At 41.8% G+C, this 20,918-nt stretch overlaps 1 gene segment (V, D, J or C); it reads right to left on the reverse strand.

The window, feature by feature from the left end:
* Window positions 1-20,918, reverse strand: part of LOC111151950 — an 83,723-nt gene that overhangs the window by 53,939 nt on the left and 8,866 nt on the right. Inside the window, 1 exon segment of the C gene segment in view lies at window positions 14,397-14,416. Coding sequence covers window positions 14,397-14,416 — 20 coding nt within the window.

Genomic DNA, 20,918 nt, shown 5'->3' on the forward strand with positions numbered 1-20,918 from the left:
CTGCTGAGCAAGGAGCCCGATGCGGGACTCGATCCCAGGACACTGGGATCATGATCTGAACCAAAGGCAGCTGCTTAACCAACTGAGCCACCCAGGCGTCCCTTGACAACATATTCTTAAATGAATTATGAATTACAGAAGAAATCTCAAGGAAAATTATATTTTTAACCAAATGAAGGCAGAAATATATCAAATCACATGGAATGCAGTAGGGACTAAGGGGCTATTTATAGCCTTAAAAGACTACAGGAGAGGAAAAAAAAAAAGGTCTGCATTATAATCTAAATTTCCACCTTCAGAAACTGTAAAGAGAAGCAAAAAGTGAAGAAAAAATAAGAATAAGGAAGGAATAATAAAGATCAAATTTGGAATCAATCAAATAGAAATCCATGGTGGAGCTTAAGGTTGGTTTCTTGAAACCATCTGCAGAACTAATGAACTCTAGTTAGACTGAACAAAGATGCTGGGTAGAAATCAGTACCCAACCATGGACTGGGCCATTCCCCAGTGTGGTAGAGACAGACCCAGGATCAGTTTTGCACCCAGACTGTTGTTCAGAGCACAATGCCTTCTCAGATGATGAGTCTGGGGAGATTCACAGTGGCTTTTGTAGTTTCTGATGAGGTTAGGTGGGGCTTCCTCACCTTTGTGACTATGCTTTTTATGCAGGCTGTAGATGCCTGTGTGGCACTGTGTATTCACTGCTGGCACAGATGTACAGAGATGTCTGTGAGGGGCTGGCAGACTCTAGGGTCAGGGGAAAGTGCTCCTTCTTTAATCTGGAGACAGTTGATCCAGAGGAGAGCTCTTCGTTCTCTGTGGTATTAACACCATACGAATAATGGATCAACTGTAGTGCCTTTCCTGGGTCTTGGCGATACCAGTACATGTTCTCATAGCCCATAGTTTGAGAGCATTCCAGAACAATCTTCTTTCCTATCCCTGAAACACAGTGTTTCGGGGTCTGGGTGATACCAGCATCCACGAGGCCTGAGAAAAGGAGGCAAAAATTAAAAACAGAGGCCTTGATGTTGGAACCAGGTGCAGAACCAGAACAAGGGAAAGTGTTCCTTTCTAATTTTAGAGAAATCTATGTCCAAGACTTACCTGCCTCCAGAAGGTAAAGGGCCACATAGCAGAGGAGCCTGACAGCCATAGCACAGTTAGGGCCAGAAAGGTGTCTCCCAGTTCTGGGGAAGTGGGATGGGCTCTTGATGAAGTCATTGTGTGACAACATAGTCCCTGCAAACTATGTGGGCCCCACAGCCATCCTGTTGATACAGGGTCATCTTTATCCCTTTACCCATTAAAGGACTAATATTTTTGTTTATTTCTCTCATCCAAAGTAGGCTAGATCTTTGCTTATTTGTTTTAACTCAACTTCTACTCTTTTTGCCACACGTTAAATTGCAGCTGTTTTATAAGCTGTGAAAATGAGGACTGCAGAGCTTCAAAAGGCTGTAACAGGAAGATCTGACCGAATCTGGAAGGTTAGGAAAGGAAGTGATGTTTGAGGTGGGTCCTGAAGGTTGAGTTGGAACAAACTCCTCCGCAAAGCTGTGAGAGAAGAGCTCAAAAGGAGGACACGGTGACCAGGGTGGCTCCATCAGACAGGCGTGAGAATCCACGTTGAGAGGATCACATGGGGGAACCCATTTAGATAACGTGTGTGAAGGGCTTAGGGCAGGAACTGACATTTGCTGAGTTCTCAGAAAAGTTATTGTTCTTATTGTATGATAATTAGGCCACCTTTTCTGTCTTGTTTCTCATCAACTCAGGGTTCAGATTTCACCAGCTTTATCAACTTAGGCTCCTTTACATTCAGTTCATCTTTCTGTTAACTGCACCATCAATCATGACAGAATAGAAAATTAAAACCTGTGGTTCTTTCCAATACATGCTTCCGTAACGCTGCCTAAAATATTTTGGGTACTGCTACAGTAAACAACCTCCAAGCCAAAACCTACCCTCTCTCCTCTATTGCTTTTCAACAGAAGTCTTTAGCTTCCTTTAGTCATGAATCACAAAGATGAATCCCTGGATCCCTTCCCCCTTCCTCTGCTCCCTTTGCCCTGGTTCATTGGGATCCACAGTTGACGTTCAGTCCAATTCTTGCTGAGCTGCTGCTGACCTGGGGGTTTGGATTTGACTGTTTGGCTCCACTCTTTGAAGATCACTTTTATATATTTTATATATGAGAACTGCAGGGTCCTGCTCACTCTTGCTCTCTCCTATGTCCCAAAAGAATATAACAATTTTGTCTTGCCATACTTTGAGATATTCTTGTCTCATTTAAGACTTCTTTAAGACAAGGCTAATCATGAAAATGGAATGACATTTGTTCCTTGCTCTTCCTTTGAAAGCTGGCCTTACCTTAATAGGTGGCATCCAAGAAGAAAAAATAATAATGAAATTTTACTGCCCCCCTGCTGAAAAAAATGTGGAAAGGATGAACAGACACTTAGAGATTTGAGAAGGGTCTTTCTGATGAATTTTAAAGAAATAGGAAGGGGAGAAGCCCCAAATAGGTCCAGGTATGAGAGGATTAAAGGATGAATGATGAGCTGATAGCAGTTCCCAGCAGTAATTGGATGCAAAATCTGATTCTCATGGTAGAAGGGGTTAAAGAAGAGGGAAGAACCCAAGGAGTGGATGTTGGATGGGGAGGAGATATGAGAGGCTCGGGTCCCACTCGGATGAAGGGGTGCTTGAAGGCAGGAATGACTCTCCAGCCCTTGTTGCCAGGGCAGGAATGACTTACACATGGCCACCTTCTGATATAGTTGGAAAGTGTTTGGAGCAGCTGCTGAGAATTTCTCAATGTCAACAATTAAGGACACAGCAATTATCAAAAATAATCGTTACATATGTCTCCACACGTTTGGTCCAGTGAAACACCCTTTCTTATTTTCTAATGTTCTTAGTCTTCTTATAGAATTATGCCTAACCACATATTTTCTTTCTTTTAAAAGGACTTGTAGGTGGGGGGTGAGGAGGACTTAAGTAAACATGCACCAGAACTCAGAAAACATGTTACTTGGAAGAAAATCCTGAGGAACTACTTGAAAAGCATTTTTTCCTTTCCTCCTTCCCTTCATTCCTTTCTTCCATCTTTCCTTTACTAAGTCAGACATTATACTCAGTTCTAGGGATATAAAATTGGAGGTATATCACTCTTAAACTAAAGAATATATAGTCTCCAGAAAACCTCGTAAAGGATACGATAACTATAGTATTTGGAATGAATAAGAATTGAGTCTTCCGTCTGTGGGAGTCACGAACGCCTTTATTTATTTTTATTTTTTGTTTTTAGACTACTTATTGGAAAGAGAGAGAGAGCATGAGTGAAGGGGGAGGAGGAGAGGCAGAGGGAGAAGCAGACTTACCGCTGAGCAGGGAACCCGACAAGGTGATTGATCCCAGGACCCCAAGATCCTGACCTGAGCCGAAGGCAGACACTTAACTGACTGAGCCACCCAGGTGCCCCACAAAAGCCTTTATAGTTAAGCTAATCTCTAAGCTAAGAATTGAAGCAAGTGCAAGAGCAAGCCAGGTAGCAAAGAAGTAGTAGCCCATTTCTAATGAGAAAAATCATTTGCAAAGTTGTAGTTGTGCAACTAGGCTGGCTTGGTCTATTCAGGGAAACATAAACATAAAACATTCAGCTGAACTACAGTCAAAAGGGCTGAAGGGAGCATGGAAGATCTGGCCATATTTTTAGACAGCGATCTGTTCATGAAGGGCTTTGTGTGCCAAGTGAAGAATGCCAGATGCATCTGGCTACTGGCAATGTCTAAGGCCAAGTAAAGCAGATAAAGGAAGAGGCTAGTAGACCAATGAGAAAGGCAATGCATTTTTTTCTAGGGAATGGATGTTGGGAGTCTGCCTTAAAGTAGGAGGAAGGGAAGGGAGGGAGCAGTTGAATCAGATAAACACGTGTATTGTAAACTGTGATGGGTCCTCCACATCTCCCTTCAGGCAAGAAGGACAGTTTCCCTTTCTGCTAGGAATGCTGCTGATAAACAGCTCCCTTTGTGAATTGCCCTGTTTCTTTAGCCATCACCACCTTCTAAGGTATGCCCTTTCTCAGGGCGACCCATCACACTGGCATGGTTGCAAGGAAAATTTATATAAAAGCTAATCTCCTTACCTCAACTTTGGGTCGTTCTAAAGGCCATCATGGCTTCAAGGCTCCCCGTGGCTCAGCGAGGGCTTTTGTTAAGGCTGTAGGACAGCCCAGCTTCTTTCTCAGCCTCTCCTTTTTGTTTCTTTCCATTCTACCCATATTGGCTGAAAATGACACTTTCTAATAACACACTGAACACTAATCTCCCCTGAGAAGTTGGCTTCCTAGAAAACCAAACCTATGGAAATATGGTATATGGAAATAATAGATTTGTTTTTTTTCTTTTATTTAAGTTCAGTTAGCCAACATATAGTACATCATTGGTTTTATATGCAGAATTCAATAATTCATCAGTGGCATATAATTGAGTGCTCATCACATCATGTGCCCTCTTTAATGCCCATCACCCAGTTACCCCATGCCCCCCTGCACCTCTCTAGCAGCCCTTAGTTTGTTTCCTAGAGTTAAGAGTCTCTCATGATTTGTCTCCATCTCAGATTATTTCCTGTTCAGTTTTTCCTTCTTTCCCCTATGATCCTCTGTGTCGTTTCTTATATTCCACATATGAGCAAAACCATATGATAATTGTCTCTCTCTGACTGACTTATTTCACTCAGCATAATACCCTCCAGTTCCATCCATGTTGATGTAAATGGTAAGTATTCATCCTTTTTGATGGCTGAGTAATATTCCATTGTATATATGAATCACATCTTCTTTATCTATTCATCTGTCAATGGACATCTTAGCTCTTTCCATAGTCTGGCCATTGTGAACATTGATGCTATGAACATTGGGGTACAGGTGCCCCTTCAGATTGCATTTGTACCTTAGAAGTAATCGATTTGCAAATGGACTTAACGTGAGGGCTTACGGAAAGAGGAGTCTAGAATGATGGTTTCAGCCACTGAGAAGAGATACTGTGTATGGGCCAGAGGGGTACATTCAGGGTTAGGGGACAATAAATTCGGCAATAAATCACTTGAGTTTGAACTGTAGAGCATCCAGCTGGAAGTGTCTAGGAGACAGGTGAATCTACCAGTTTGGAACTTATGAAAGAAATTGTTGTGATCATGGATGGGAAGATTAAGGAAGAATATTTATACTAAGGGGAAAAATAAGGTAGAAGGAAAGTCCAGAAAAATCTACTGGAAATGTCCAAGAAATAATTAAAGAGAACAGTTAATAGCTTATGACAGAAGAATGATTATTACAGATGAGACTTTGGTGAAGTGTGCATAGAAAGCAGGGAGCAAAAGTCTAGAAAACCGACTTTTTAAAGGGAAAGATGAGATAGAACTCATACAGGAGATTAAAAAAAAGTGTGACATTCTTTTCAGATCAGAACAGGTAGAAAATGAAATAAGTTGCATTCTTTGGGTGAACTGTCACCGCATCATGGATTCTTTTGTTGAAATAATTGAGGCCCATGGGGTACAAAGACAAAGCACATAAGAAAGCCTTCAGTTTGACTCTTAGGCAGGTTTTACATCAGGCTATGGCAGCCCTTGATTGAGTATTTTTGTGCCTCCCAGGAGGGTCCTCTCTGCAGGGGAACGAGGGGCTTATTCCCACACCTCAAGCGAAAGAGGAATCTCCAAGCTCTGAGCTTTGGCTCCATGCTGGGGAGCAGGCAATTGGCATTTTTTTTTTTTTTTTGAATCCAGTACCTCCAGATATGACACAGTCTCTCTGCTCCTGCAGGTTAAGATTATTCTCAGCAGAGATCCGAGTGTGGGGCAGTAGATGAAAGGTAACTTTTATAGATCATAATCTCTAGTACTGGATAAACTTCATCTTCTGAGTCAGATTTAAATACTAATTAAATTTACTGGGGCACCTGGGGGCTCAGTGGGTTAAGCCTCTGCCTCTGCTCAGGTCATGATCTCAGGTTCTTGGGATTGAGTCCCACATCGGGCTCTCTGCTCAGCAGGGAGCCTGCTCCCCCCCCACTTCTGCCTGCCTCTCTGCCTACTTGTGATCTGTCTGTCAAATAAATAAAATCTTTAAAAAAATTTACTTAGGGTTGCCTGGGTGGCTCAGTTGGTTGGGCAACTGCCTTCGGCTCAGGTCATGATCCCAGAGTCCCGGGATCGAGTCCTGTGTCAGGCTCCCAGCTCCGTGGGGAGTCTTCTTCTCCCTCTGACCTCTCCCCTCTCATGCTCTCTCTCATGGTCTCTCTCAAATAAATAAATAAAATCTTAAAAATAAAACAAAAAAAATTTACTTAGGATGAGGTTTTAGGAAACAAGGTAGTCAGTTTGTTCCTGGTAGAAAGGCACCCGAATACAGAGCTGAACAGTGCCTGATGCTTGGAGGAACCAGGACTGAGAAGGGGACAGCAGGATAAAGGGACTGTTAATAGGACCAGAATGGAGTGGAGTACATTACAAAGTGGGTGGCAGACAGAGGCAAAAGAACCCTGAAAAACCACATTGTGTCAGAGCTCCTAAGAAATGTTCTTATTGAAAACCAGGTGGTATTGCCAAATGTCAGGTTCATTCTCCTAGAAGGACACTACTGGGTTAGCCCCATTAGAAGAGACAAAGAGTGTCAATCAACCGAGAAGATCGGTTCAGTCCAGCCTGTGGTTTCAGTCACCACATGGCCTGGGGGCATCGACCCTACATAGCCCTAAGCTCAGACTGAGACTCACACAGCGTAGAACTATTCAGACCCCTAAGGATCCCCATGTCCCACATGGAGGAAGCCTTCTGTGCCTATCTGAGCAAATGTGCCTGTCTTTCTGTATGGAGAGCAGGTGGCCAAAAAGCACTGTGTTAATCACTGCTGGCACAGAAGTAGAGAGCTGTTTGGTTGGGGACGGCAGCCCCTAGGGACAGGGAGAATTTTGCCAGCCCCTCTCCAGAGGCCTTGTACCCACTGGAGACCTCTCCTTCATTAATATCACTGACGTAGGAGTAGTAGATCAGCCGTAGCCCCAGTCCTGGGTCTTGTCGATACCAGTACATATAGTTATGACTCTTAGTCTGAGAACACTTCAGTAAAATGCTCTTTCCTGTCTTTATAATCCCATGCCTTGGGGTCTGGGTAATGCCAGCTCCATGGAGCCTGTTGGGAAACAAGACAGAAACTGTAGACAGAGCCTAGGACGGGTCCTCTTGCCACAGGCTCAAGGGAAAAGCTTCAGCCAGGACCAGGAAAATTTCAAGGCAGGGCTTCCCCATGTTTCCCAAACTCACCTGTTCTCAAGAGACAAAAGGCCACACAGCAGAGGAGCAAGAAGCCCATGGTAGGGAAAGGCAGGGTAGAAGCTTCCAACTCTGAGCACTGGGGAAACAGGGCATAGAAATAGGAAATGGGAAATACTTGGTCAGTGATGTTGTCCATTACAGTGTACCAAGGCTCCGAGAAAGATACACCCATACCCCTTTTCCCCCAGAGCCTAACCTTCACTCCCTCTTTACTCAGGCAGACAGTGCCTTGGTTTAGTTACTGTGCATCCTGCCAAAGATGCAGACTCTTCAACTCCCTCCTCTCCTGGTTCTTCTCTGCCACCCACCGGACAGCGGTCTCTCTTCCTCTTCCCGCACCTTACCTATTACAGTCCTTCAAGGCCACACCCTCGCCCCAGTAAAATAAACTAGGCAGTAAATTCAGAATCCTTTCAAATACAGGGAAACTAGTCCCCATGGAAGATTGTGCCACTGGAACATTTCTCTCTTTTTTCTTCATTGATTCCTTTTTTTTCCTAACTCAGTTCATGAAATTTCAATCTATTCACCTTCAAGTTCGAGAGTTTTGTTTTGTTTTGTCTTTTCCTAAGGGACCAGCACTACTACCTTTGTTCCAAATTTCTATTGTTCTTTAATGGACTTTGCTTTTCTGGTCAATGTTTCCTGGGTGCAGATCTTTACCAAAAGTACAGGCTAATTGTAGAAAGGTATTCTCTTAATGTGGGTAATGAAAAAGTTTCATTCAGAATACATTCTCTTAATGAAATACTTAATATTTTCTTTCCTATTTTGAATGAATCGGAACTTGTTCATTAAAGAGGTGATTTTAGTATAACATAAATTGTTGTTGATTTTAGGAGGAAAAGTCTTCAGTATTTCAATGTAACAAAGGACAAATACAGGACAACCACAAAGATAGTATGAAACATTGGTATCATAAATCTGTCCACTTTGCTCTCCAGGTCTGTGCTTGTCCTGCCTCTTCCTCATCCTTGAATATCCTACACTAATCAATCCAGCCATAGATCTCTTTGGGAAAGTCTTCTTTTTAAGAGTTTTTCTTTTGATTGGGAAAATTTACAGCATATATAAAGTAGATGTAGTAATATAATGAGCCTCCACGTCCCCACATGACCTGGCTCCAATAATTACCAACTCATGGCCTCTCTTGTTCATTCCGCACTATTTCTCTCCCTTTTTCTCTCTCTCTCTCTCCCCCTCGTGTTATTTTGCACACTCATTGCTTTATTTTGGCACATTTCACAGCCAGTGTATACCTTCTGTATGACATTCCAGTGTAACTCTCCCTTCTCTCTTTTGGACAGAATCGTTCATTAATCCCACCAGTAGAAATTGGGATTTTTTTTTCCCCCAGTAAACTGCTTATTCAGGGGCTTAATTAATACAAACAGGATAATTATAAGGTAGATTGCCATCTGAGTTTGTCCTTCATTTGCAGTTCTTAACGCAAACATGCTGTTTTGCTGCCCCCTGCTATACCCAGTGACTGGAGTGGAAGAGAGAGTTGGGAGGTGAATATGAACTATTATCAGGGGTGTCCTCTGCCGAGGTCCAGTGGAGTCCTACCGTATAAGTCTGTAGGTGCACAGCAAGGGCAGGAGAAGCATACATCATCCTGGGAGCAGAATCTACACCGAAGGAGGACTGAGCGACCATTATCCGAGGAAGCAACGGAGGAGACACATAGTTGGATGGGCATGGAATTGAGAGAGACACTCCAATTCTGGACAACCCAGAGGGTCCTTGATGGCATGGACCAGTATTCCCCCTCCTCTGGGATGGCTTGTGCCTTATCACTCAAATCTTCTTTTTAAATTTTATTTTACTTAAATTCAATAGATTGCCATATAGTGTATTATTAGTTTCAGAGGTAGAGTTTAGTGATCCGTAAGTTGCATATAAGAACTCATTGCTCATTACATCACATGTCGTCCTTAATGCCCATCACTCAGTTACCCCATCTTCCTACCCCCCCTCCCCTCCACCAATCCTCAGTTTATTTCCTGGAGGGAAGTCTCTTATGGTTTGTCTCCCTCTCTGATTTTGTCTTATTTTATTTTTCCCAAATCTTGTTTACAACCCATTCCTCTGATGCATCCCCCACCACAGGCAGAACACAGACTGCCCAGTCTCCCCCCAAACCCTGGTTTTGCCTGTGTGCTGTGTGTTCATGGATGCGATCCCAGCAACACAAAGCTGTCATCTCATTTGTGAGTCATTGATCTGTGTAATGCATGTCCTCAGGCACACAAGAGTTCTAGTACTGGTTAGTGCTTTCTGTGTCATAAGAAGAACTCACAAAGATGTTTTCCTGTTTTCTTCTAGAAGAGTTGTAATTATAGCTTTTATACTTAGGTCTATGACCCATCTCAAATTGACTTTTGTTTACAGTATGAGGTAATCAGTAAAATATGTTTCTTTTCACATGATTTTCTATTTATTCCAACATTATTTGTCAAGAAAACTGCTATCTTAATGCCTTGAAATTTCCAATCCATAAACATGATAAATCTTTCCATTTTTAATATATTTTTTTAAATTTCCCTTTGTGAATCCATCCCTCCCTTCCTTCCTTTTTCTTTCTTTTCTTCTTTCTTTCTTTCTTTCTTTCTTCCTGCTTTTATTTATAGAATGCTGTGATAGTTTTCTCTAAAAGACAGTTAACTTACTGGTTGATCAGCCAGATCCCTTGGAAGCTTGTGGAATTTTGGTAGGGCACTTGTAGAGTGGCTCTAATTCTAGGACTGAGGTGTGATCCCCCCTCCCCCCACCCCTGCCTTGGGGTGCCAAGTGTATTTTCCCAGGGGTTTCAGCAACCTCTCTCCACTCTGGCTGGTCAGGATTCATATGTTCTTCAGGACTGTGTGGCCACCAGAATGCCCATTCCTGCTGTCAGTCTTCAGGAGGCTCTGTATGTGTCTGCTGTTCAGTGTTTGACCCCCGTGCCATATTGGGAGCAATTTTCTGCACAGTTTCCTTCTCTCCAGAAACTTCCCCTACAAACAGCAGCCACTTGCACAGCCCTGACCTCTGCTCTCTTCCTGCCGCATCAAAGCTACTTGCTCTGTGCAAGACTCCCTTGCTACAGTCCAGAAGCAGTTCTAAGGAAGGGACCTGGAGCAAACGTGAAGCCCCTTTCCTCAACCCTCTACTGCCTGCTGTCTAATGCCTGAGAACTGCTGCCTTAAAAACTTCTATCAGACTTAACAATGGCTTATACATGTAGGCAAATACGATAACAACTTCCATTTGACTTGAAGCCAAATGCCTGTTATTTTTTAAAAAAGATTTTATTTATTTGAGAGAGAGAGCGGGGAGAGAGCACAAGCAGGGTGAAGGGTAGATGAAGCAGCAGACTTCCTGAGCAGGGAGCCCGATTTGGGGCTTGATCTCAGGACCCCCAGTTCATGACCTGAGACAAAGGCAGACGCTTAACCGACTGAGCCACCCAGGTGCCTCCAAATTCCTATTATGCTTATTATAATTATATAATTATGATGATCTTTATTGGACTTTTAAGGTTCTAATCCTCATTGTCAAGCTGACACTATCATAAGTAGTTTATAAGAGTAACCTTCTCGGGACGCCTGGGTGGCTCAGTTGGTTGAGCAGCTGCCTTCGGCTCGGGTCATGATCCCAGCGTCCTGGGATCGAGTCCCGCATCGGGCTCTTTGCTCGGCAGGGAGCCTGCTTCTCCCTCTGCCTCTGCCTGCCACTCTGTCTGCCTGTGCTTGCTCTCTCTCTCTCTCTGACAAATAAATAAACAAAATCTTTAAAAAAAAAAAAAAAAGAGTAACCTTCTGACAGGGCTCTTTATCAAACTGGATAACATAATTCATTTTTTAACTGTTCTTAAACACTTTTTCACAAGTATTATTTTTTTCCAAATTTACATGAATTTTTTTCTACTCATATCTTCTCATTCCCTGTTAAATTATTGGTTTGATTCTTTTCTTAAGTTAGCATCTCCATCTTTATAGTAAGTATTGATAGTTTTCTGAGTATCTTTTAAAATTTGTTTCCCCAAATTATTCCTCAGGAATTTGTTTTAATTTGTCCAATGAATAATCTCTCCCTACATAGCATGTAGCATTCTCATATTTTTTTGTAAAAAAAATCTATTTGCCATAACTACACACATTCCTTGAAATATGTTTTTCATGGCTCTCTTTTTACTCTTTTCTTTTTCCCCAGAGACTAAAATGCCATGTAATGCAATGAAAAATTTTCCAATCCTTTTATGTCTCAGTGAATTAAAATGGTAGAATTAATATGAATCAGCTGTCATATCAAGAGCTGAATTAAATCGGTGATTTGCTAGATGGCATTTGGCCTAAAATAGAAAATAAGAGGGCAAACAGTAAGTCTTCAAGAAAAATGTGTGGATTTTTACTGCTCCATCCTGTAACCAGCCAGCAGAATCCAGTTAGGAAAAACAAAAAGAAAAAAAGAGGGAGAAAATTAATTTGGTTTACTCCAGGGATCAAAAGCACAGTTGAATGGAGTGAAAAATTTTCTCAGCATTTCTGGATGAAAGGAGGTGGTTGATGGGTGATAAGTAGTCTGGGGGCATAGCAGTGGTTGGAAATGTTTCTGCGATACATAAGGATACGAGTAATAATGCAGAGGACAGCACTCTGGACGTCCAGGGGACCAGGACTGAGAAAATAGAGATGTCATTCATGTAATGGATGTAACAGGCACCTGTCCAGAAGAGACCACTTGTTTCTCTCCATATCTACTGGTTCTTTGAAGTTTGGGGTGGGGATGCACCATATACGAAGGTGGTATTTCAATTTTATTCTAAAATAAAAAAGGGATGGATCTCTAGTAGTATATATTAGAAATTCTTACAAATCATTGAGAAGAATGCAGAACTCTTACTAGAGAAATGGCCTAAGGATACAAATAGACCATTTTGAGAACAGAAATCCAGGACCAACATCTAATGAAGAAATACTTAAACCTTAGCAATCAGAAAAAAAAAAATGCAAATGGTAGAGGGAGGGAAGGAGAAACCATTTTCCAGCTTTCTAGATTGTTGCCGCTGATAGTATAGTATAGATAGATAGATAGATAGATATCTATAGATAGATAGTATAGGAGTATAAAGTAAACTCTCTCTCCTCCTATTAAATCATTGGTTTTATTTATTTTTATTTTATTTTATTTTATTTTTATTTTATTTATTTTTCTTAAATTGTCATCTGCATCATTAGGGTAAACACTGATGGTGATCTAGGAGAAATGGCATGGTAGAGATTGGAATCTCTTTACACTTCTAGACTGGCAACAATCTGGAAACTGGATTGACACCATAAGAGGTTAAGGGGACGTGAGAAGCTTTATGCACTTTTTTTTTTTTTAAAGATTTTATTTATTTATTTGACAGAGAGAAATCACAAGCAGGCAGAGAGGCAGGCAGAGAGAGAGGAGGAAGAAGGCTCCCTGCTGAGCAGAAAGCCCGATGAGAGGCTTGAACCCAGGACCTGGGATCATGACCTGAGCCGAAGGCAGTGGCTTAACCCACTGAGCCACCCAGGCGCCCCGCTTTATGCACTTTTAAGTGAGATTTGAGACTCATACAGCAATTCTGAGGAGCCCACTGGTGGTATCTAGATACGTAAAAGAACATATACAAATGGTACTCCATGTCTCAGCAGTCATGATTCTGGGCGTACAATCCTATAAAATCATTATACAGGTCCAGAAAGGGATATGTACAAGCATACTCAGAGCTGGTATGAAATTGGAGGAAAATTGGGTTTATTTCTGGAGAACCAGACATGGAGCACTGTGTGTCACTTAGAAATGACAGACTATAGACACATACCGAAAAATGAAGCATTTCACTCACTTGAGCTACGTGGGAAAATCTAGAAGGAATTGCATGCATGATAAAGTAAAATTATATGATTTGAAATACCTATGTGCAGACATACATGGTAAGGGTTGAATTCTCTAGGAAAAGGCTCATGGCTGGGTCATGAAGAGGCTACTATTTCTCTTGGATTTAACCCCAGGTTTAGAAAGAGCTGAGCTGGTCCTTATCAGTGTGGTGAAATTATGGCAGCTGAATCCGTGACCTTTAGTTACTGTCTTGCCATCACCATGAGGACTGGAAGAAAAGAGGAAGAAAAAAAACACTGGGAGAGAAAAACACAAAAGTGGACAAAATAAGAATAAAATGAAAACTGGAGAGGTAGTCATTCCATACCCTGGAGAAGTGGTGTTTCACTCCTTCATGGGGGCTGAACAGCCTGTAGCCTGGTGTTCAATCCACCGTAACTTAAGCTACCTCCAGTTAACTTGCACTTCGTTCCAACGGAACACACCCCCTGCTGTCTGCGTTGGGTCCACCAAGAGGAACCCCCTCTTCAGCGCCGTGGATTAGCAACTGGCACAGAAGTTAACGCCAAGTCTTCTGGTTCAGAGGACTGAATTTCCAGACTGCAGGGTGAGTTTGGGGGCCATTTAGCTGAGAATCGCTCCTTGAGTGAGTTGATTTGATCAAGAACTTGATCGTTCTGAAAATAAATAAAAAACTGCCACTCTTTTTTCTGGGTCTTGATACCAGTAAACAAAAGTATGTCCCTTTTCCGGGATGCCATCCATCCTTGCCTTCCGGCCTTTGCCTTTGACCAGATGTCCTGGAGTCTGCGTGACTTTGGCATCAGTAGAACCTATAAGAGGACACAGAAGCTGTTGGTAAAGCCCAGGAGGAACCCTGATAACAGAAGAGCTTGGGACTGGGAGTGGACAAACCTCAAACAGGATTTTTCTTTTGATGAAGGAACAGAAGGCTGGCTGAGGAACAAGCAAAAGCGGACATCCTGCAACCTTCCCTCTCCCCCCACTCCAGGATGGGACTTGTGTGACATTCTTCCAGGAATCTCCCATCTTCTGTTAAATACCTTGCAAGAGGGGAAAAACAACCTTAACCTGACAGTGGCAAGGCCACAAGGCCTCAGGTATCTTGTAGGACCTCTTTATCATAGAAAGTTCTATCGAAACCTCCCTTTTTCTTTACCTCCCCCAACCCCATCGTACATTACCTGCCACCCCTCACGACCTCAGACAGCAGCTCTTTACTGCTCAGGGGTCCTGTCCCCGTGTTTTTTTTTTTTTTTTTAAGATTTTATTTATTTATTTGACAGACAGAGATCACAAGTAGGCAGAGAGAGAGAGAGAGAAGCAGGCTCCCTGCTGAGCAGAGAGCCAGATGCGGGGCTCTATCCCAGGACCCTGAGATCATGACCTGAGCCGAAGGCAGAGGCTTTAACCCACTGAGCCACCCCGGTGCCCCAGTCCCCGTGCTTTAATAAACCACCATTTTGCACCAAAAATGTCTCAAGAAATCTTTCTTGGCCATCGGCTCCAGACTCAAACCCACTGAACCTCACCTACATGCTAAAACTTAATCACTTTTGTGCTCAGAACTCACTGGCTCTCAGGAGACAAAGGACTACAGAGCAGAGGAGCCCTGCGCCCATGGTGGCATCAAAACAGCAAAAGGATGAGGCTTCCCCAGATCCCCATCAGCAACTGTGATGTGATCACTTTGCAGACTCATAATCATCATGTAACTGCTTCACTTTCCAAAAACACCTCTGGCATCAGAAAGAAAGTTTTTATCCCAGCTCAGTAAATACAGATACTTTGTATTTTATTTATTTAGAAATATTCATTTTAAAAACATTTTCTATCTAGTTTTACCAACAGAAACAATACTTATTTTTTAGGAAGTTGTGCAATAAAAGATAAAATACCGCATGACTGCCAAAGATGAGGCCTGTTAACACCTCGGTGGCATTCTTTCCAGACCTCTCCTTTCACCCTCTCTGTGTATATGTGTACATAGACACATCTTCTTTGATGAAAACTATCTCATTCTGTAAAATGCTGTTTTATAACTTACTAACTTAATACAATTTTCATGTCTTTTCCTATCATTGCATTTTTCATTTTATACTACCCAGTTTTTATTCCAAGTTTAGCAGCTGTTTGAAAAAGATCCTTTAACATGGATTCAGTTTCTAACTCAGGACTGGGCATTGCTTTGGATGATTATCTAATTATCTTTTCAAATAATACAGATCCTTTTTGTTATGGTTGTTTTTATGATTCTCAGGCTAGCCACTGCTTTACGGAATATTTCACCTTCTTGGCAATTCTGGTATGGTTTAACTAGTTAGCCTCTCCTTTTCTTTTCTGATTTTCCAATCAACCTTTATTTTAAGTAGTACGCTTCTTTTTTGGTGATCTATTTTTGCTTACTTTCTTCTTCCTTCCTCCCACCCCCATTCCAGGGAAGTCATTTCAACAGCTTAGTGTGTATCTCTCCATAGGTTTCTCCTTCCTCATCCAATTATTCAATGAGGTGGTTTTCTCCACATTAAAACACTGATATCAAATATATATGCAATAATTTGATAACACACCAATAAAATGAGCACTTGAACAAATAACTCCAGAGTCTTTGAAATCTCATGTTTTTTTCTCCAGATCTCCTGACCCCGGAGCTCCCCCTCCTATTCTATCCTACTCTCTTCTAATGACTCTCTTACTAGACTGTTAGCTTCTTGGAGAAAGGATATGTTTCTATTCAGTTTTATATACTTTGCATTAGGAAAGGCGACAGGACACAGTAACATCTTAAAAAAAAAGATACAGATAAATATAAAAGGATTAAAAGAATGGAAACGCAAGTAGCACAGTGTATTCCCTAGGTCTGCTCTCCTAGTGCTTTATTAAGAATCCGAAGAGTGGGGACGCCTGGGTGGCTCAGTGGGTTAAGCTGCTGCCTTCGGCTCAGGTCATGATCCCAGGGTTCTGGGATCGAATCCCACATCGGGATCCTTGCTCAGCGGGGATCCTGCCTCTCTCTCTGTCTCTGCCTGCCTCTCTGCCTGCTTGTGTGCTTTCTCTCTCTCTCTTTCTGACAAATAAATAAATAAAATCTTAAAAAAAAAAAAGAATCCGAAGAGTGCAGGGAAGGGTACTTACCAGAGGTGCATTTAAAAAAGATGAGAACAGAGGAGTGGGGGCGGGGGTCGAAGGACTAGAGTGGGTTTGTGTGCAGGTGGTGAGTGGCTGTGCTCCACTGTGGAGCGCTACCAGAACAGAGGTACACGCCTGTCTGGTTGGTGTGGGCCAAGTTCATAGTGAGAGGAAACTGCCCCTTCTCCTCTCAGGAAACATTGTAGCCTTCAGTTATGTCTCCTCTCTGAACGTCTTTCTCAACAGTTAAGTAGTAAATCAGCCTCAGACTTTGCCGTGGGTCCTGCCCATACCAGTACACGGCATTGTACTTCAAGTTCTGTTTACACTCTAGAGTCACGGCCTGACCAGCCCTAGTGAGCAGGAATGCGGGCATCTGGTAGATTTCAGCGTGCGTGGGTCCGGAGGGGGAAAGGATAAAAAGGCTGGGGATAACATCCAGAAGGCAGCCCAATGCTGTTGTAAGAAGTTATCAGAGTGAGGGTCTGCACACCCAGGACAGGAATTTACTGACTGGGTGTTGGACTCACCTGTTCCCAGGAGACAAAGAGCCACATAGCAGAGGGCCCAGCTGCTCATGGCAGAGACAGAGCTTTTGTGAAGGTCTAGACACAGACTCTGAGACAGGCCAAGGGAAGGGAATAGGATGTAGGGCTCCCCCTGCCTCAGTCTGTGGACGTTGTCGCAGCTATAAGATGACTGTCACAGCTCATTTTGCAGGTGGGGATACTAAGCCTCGGAGAGATCATGTCACCTGTCTTCTCTCCTATGTACACAACTCTTTATATCCCTTCTAATTGGACAAGTTCCCCACGGTGAGAAGACCAGATTCCCCGTTTCCTGGTCAGAGTCACACTCAGTATGCTCTGTAGCTTGGGCACTTGCTGTGATGAGAGTGAGGAAAAGAATTGCCTACAATTTTCAGAGTCTATTTCTTTCCATCAATTGCTCTGTTCCTACCAATACTGTTTCGAATACAGGAACATGTTCATATGTTTTGTTGTTATAAAATAGAGTCAATTCTCAATCTTCCGTGTTTATTATAAATGATATAGTACAGAGGGAGCAGGGCCTCCTCGAGTGATTTCAGCAACAGCAAAGGGTCCTAAGTCCGCCCTCCCCCCGTGGCGGTGGATTAAAGTCTGGGCTTGAGCCCTGGTCCTGACATGTAGCAGCTACCTAAATGTGGGCAAGTCTCTTAACTTCTCTTTGACTTGACTTTCTCATTGGTAAAATGGGTATGAGTATCTACTTCAAAAGTTGTGAACTTTATATGAAAAAGGAATTTAGAACTGTTGTTCACACAGAGTAAGTACCATATTTCTGTTTGCTATTATTATTTTCTGGACCTGGTATTCTAATCCTTGGCATTTATGGAGTTAATATGTCAAAGAAAATCAGATCTTTACTGACACAGAATTGTGCTAGCTAACTAACATGTAATTTTCCCATATTGAGTTGAAATTTATCCAATGAGTGTAAATTCATTGCATAGCACAGTTTCTTCTTGAGTTTTGGATTTTAAAAAATGCTGTTATTTTGATAGATAAATGTTTGCTTTATTTTTATGTTCTTAGGTCATCTGTAATAAAAGACACTTTGATGATGAAACTTTTGGTTTGAATGTGGTGGCTTAGAAACTATTGCTGCCCCTCTTGGGAGAAAGATGTGTGTGTGTGTGTGTGTGCGCGCGCACGCACGTGCATGCATGTGTGAGTCAGAGAAAGGGAGGGAGAGGAGAGAGAGGGAAAGGGAGAGAAGGGGAAGGCCAATGATGTAATGATTTAGAATTAGGACCATCACAATGTACAAAACTATAAGCAGAACTCAGAGGAAGAATGCTCGCCAGCAGGTTGCTTCCAATGGCTGGGTGTAGGCTTCAGCTTCTCAATCACATCTGCAAAGGATTATATTCCTCACACAAAGGCTCCTAACCTTTTTGGTACATGGACCCCTTCGGCGATCTAGTGTACCCTAAGAACACTTTCTCAGAAGATGTTTTAAACCCATGAAATGGAATACATTGTATTACAGAGGAAAACAATATTTTGAAATGCAGTTATCAAAATATTCCAAAAGAAACTTATGATATATTATCATATATATTATGATATATTAACGTATAATATAGTAACATATGAAATCTTTAAAATTCATTAAATAAAATATATCCCAGTGATTTTGAAAACTACCATGAATTCAGAGTAGTGATGACAGTGAAAATATCTATTCTATGTAATGAGGCATGAAAATACCTATGACTTTCATATCAACTGTCATATATGCACATATTTGTGATTTCTACCCTATAATTGTCTTTGTCACAGGTACTGCTAATACTGCTGTGGTTTATTCACTGTATCTCTTGTGAACTAAGGAACATATTTTAGTTAGAGATTAGTGAAAATAAAGATATATTTTTCCCATTCAAATTCAGATTCCCTGAATTCTATCTATGCACCCCTTGGAGGTCCATGGGTCACAAGTTAGAACGACTGTTTTAAAAGAGAATATGCGGGGCGCCTGGGTGGCTCAGTGGGTTAAGCCTCTGCCTTCAGCTCAGGTCATGATCTCAGGGTCCTGGGATTGAGCCCCACATCGGGCTCTCTGCTCAGCGGGGAGCCTGCTTCCCACCACCCCCACAACCCCGCCTGCCTCTCTGCCTACTTGTGATCTCTCTCTTTGTCAAAGAAATAAAAAAAAAATCTTAAAAATAAATAAATAAAAGAGAATATGTTTTATGCTGGAATCCATGGAAGGAAGTAGGAGGAAGTTCATATATTCCCAGAAATAGTTGGCCCACATGTGCAATCTCAGATTTGTCAAAAGTGTTCTGATTTAAAAAAAAAAAAAAAGAAATACAGAAAAAAAAGAGAGAAAGGAAGAAAGAAAGACATAATCCCCTTCTTTAGACTGATCTACAGACCTAAATTTGACCATAACAGGTAGGTACGTACTATATTGTATTCTACTCCTGTGAATGTGATACAATTTCTATAATCTTCCTTTCCATGTGCTGTCTTCAAATCAGTTACCTTCCTCCTCCTCCTCTTTATTACCATGATGTATATGTGATTCTTTTACATCTTTTTCTTCTTCTTTTTTTAAAATAGGCTCCATACTCAGCATGGAGCCCAACATAGAGCTTGAACTCACAACCCTGACATCAAGACTTGAGCTAAGATCATGAGTCTGATGCTTAACCAACTGAGCCTCCCAGGCCCCTCAGTGTATATGTGATCTTGAGGGCATTATTGGAATAGAAAATGACAGGGATGCAACATGATGGAGATATACTTTCTTGTGTGAAAGAGTGAGACTTAATGTTAGAAACCATGCAATCAGAAATAACATCTCCAAAATGGAATAGCAAAAAGATCTACACAGCACATACCTTAAAAAATAACCTCTTACAATAGCAAGAGTTTTGAATTCTGAGACACTTCAGATCCCAGTGGATGGTAATATACATACACTCTTCTGGTTGACAGAATTTAGACCATTCTAGTGGATTCAAGATCCTCAGTGCATGCATTTTTTAGCAGTGTCCTGTTTCAGAGATAGCTCAAAGGAGTAAACAATGAAAAAGTTTATACTGTTAAACGTCTTTTCCCATATTGCAAAAGATTCCGTATTCTTCCATTCTGCCTCTAATGAGGTATTTCTTCATCTGGGATGATTTATATATTTTCAAAACAAGCACAAAAAGGATAATAGTAAAAACATTTACCCAGATGGGGAAAGAGGAAATATGGTAAAGAGAAGAAAGAGGAAACAAGAGCAAACATGACATTTTTGCCTAAATATTATTCAATTATGTTATTTAATTATATTAAATATTATTCTATATTACATATTAAATGTATTTAATCATAACTAAGTATTATTTAGTTATTTTAATTATCTTAAAAGTAAGCAGTCTAAACAATCCATTCAAAAGAAAGAGATTGCTGATCTGGATACTGAAAGCTAAGAACACTGAACTGATCGGGTAGGAGGATGAGGACAAAGGATGACCCTAGGTTGCAGGACCAAGAGCCAGAGGAAATGGCCAGGGGAGGAGCAAGAAGAGTTCTCCCACCAGACCAGCAGGCTGCAACGCCCTATCTCCATTTCAATTCATGTGCTGCAGGGAAAACACTCCCTTTCGTTATTCTTAACTCTTGGCTTATTTCCATCAACTTGTATGTTATGTACCAATAAAGTTGCTTTTAAAAGTTGCATGACTGTAGTATTCTGGAGGGAGGGGGTTGCTGAATTTCCCACCAAGTTTCTAGGGCAGGGGAAGCTATGAGAAGCAGTCACAAAACCCTAGGAAGTCTCTGGGTCTGGTTCAAAGAAATGTGCTGTCCCAGATGGTCAGGGTCTGCATGAAAAACAGGTGACCTGCCCATTATCCTTACTCCCAAAAGTACAGCTTTGCCAGGTGAAAGCATAGCATTACATATTTTCATAAAGATTGTTACACATCCATCAGATTCATGGGGAACAAAGACACCCTGGGTCAATCTCTCCTTCTTTCCTTTGCTAGATATCTTGCAAAGTGGGGAACCTGAGCCTCCTTTACACCTTCC

The sequence above is a fragment of the Enhydra lutris genome, unplaced genomic scaffold (genome assembly GCF_002288905.1).
Source record: "Enhydra lutris kenyoni isolate GAN:26980312 unplaced genomic scaffold, ASM228890v2 scaffoldscaffold27, whole genome shotgun sequence".
Lineage (NCBI taxonomy): Eukaryota > Metazoa > Chordata > Mammalia > Carnivora > Mustelidae > Enhydra > Enhydra lutris.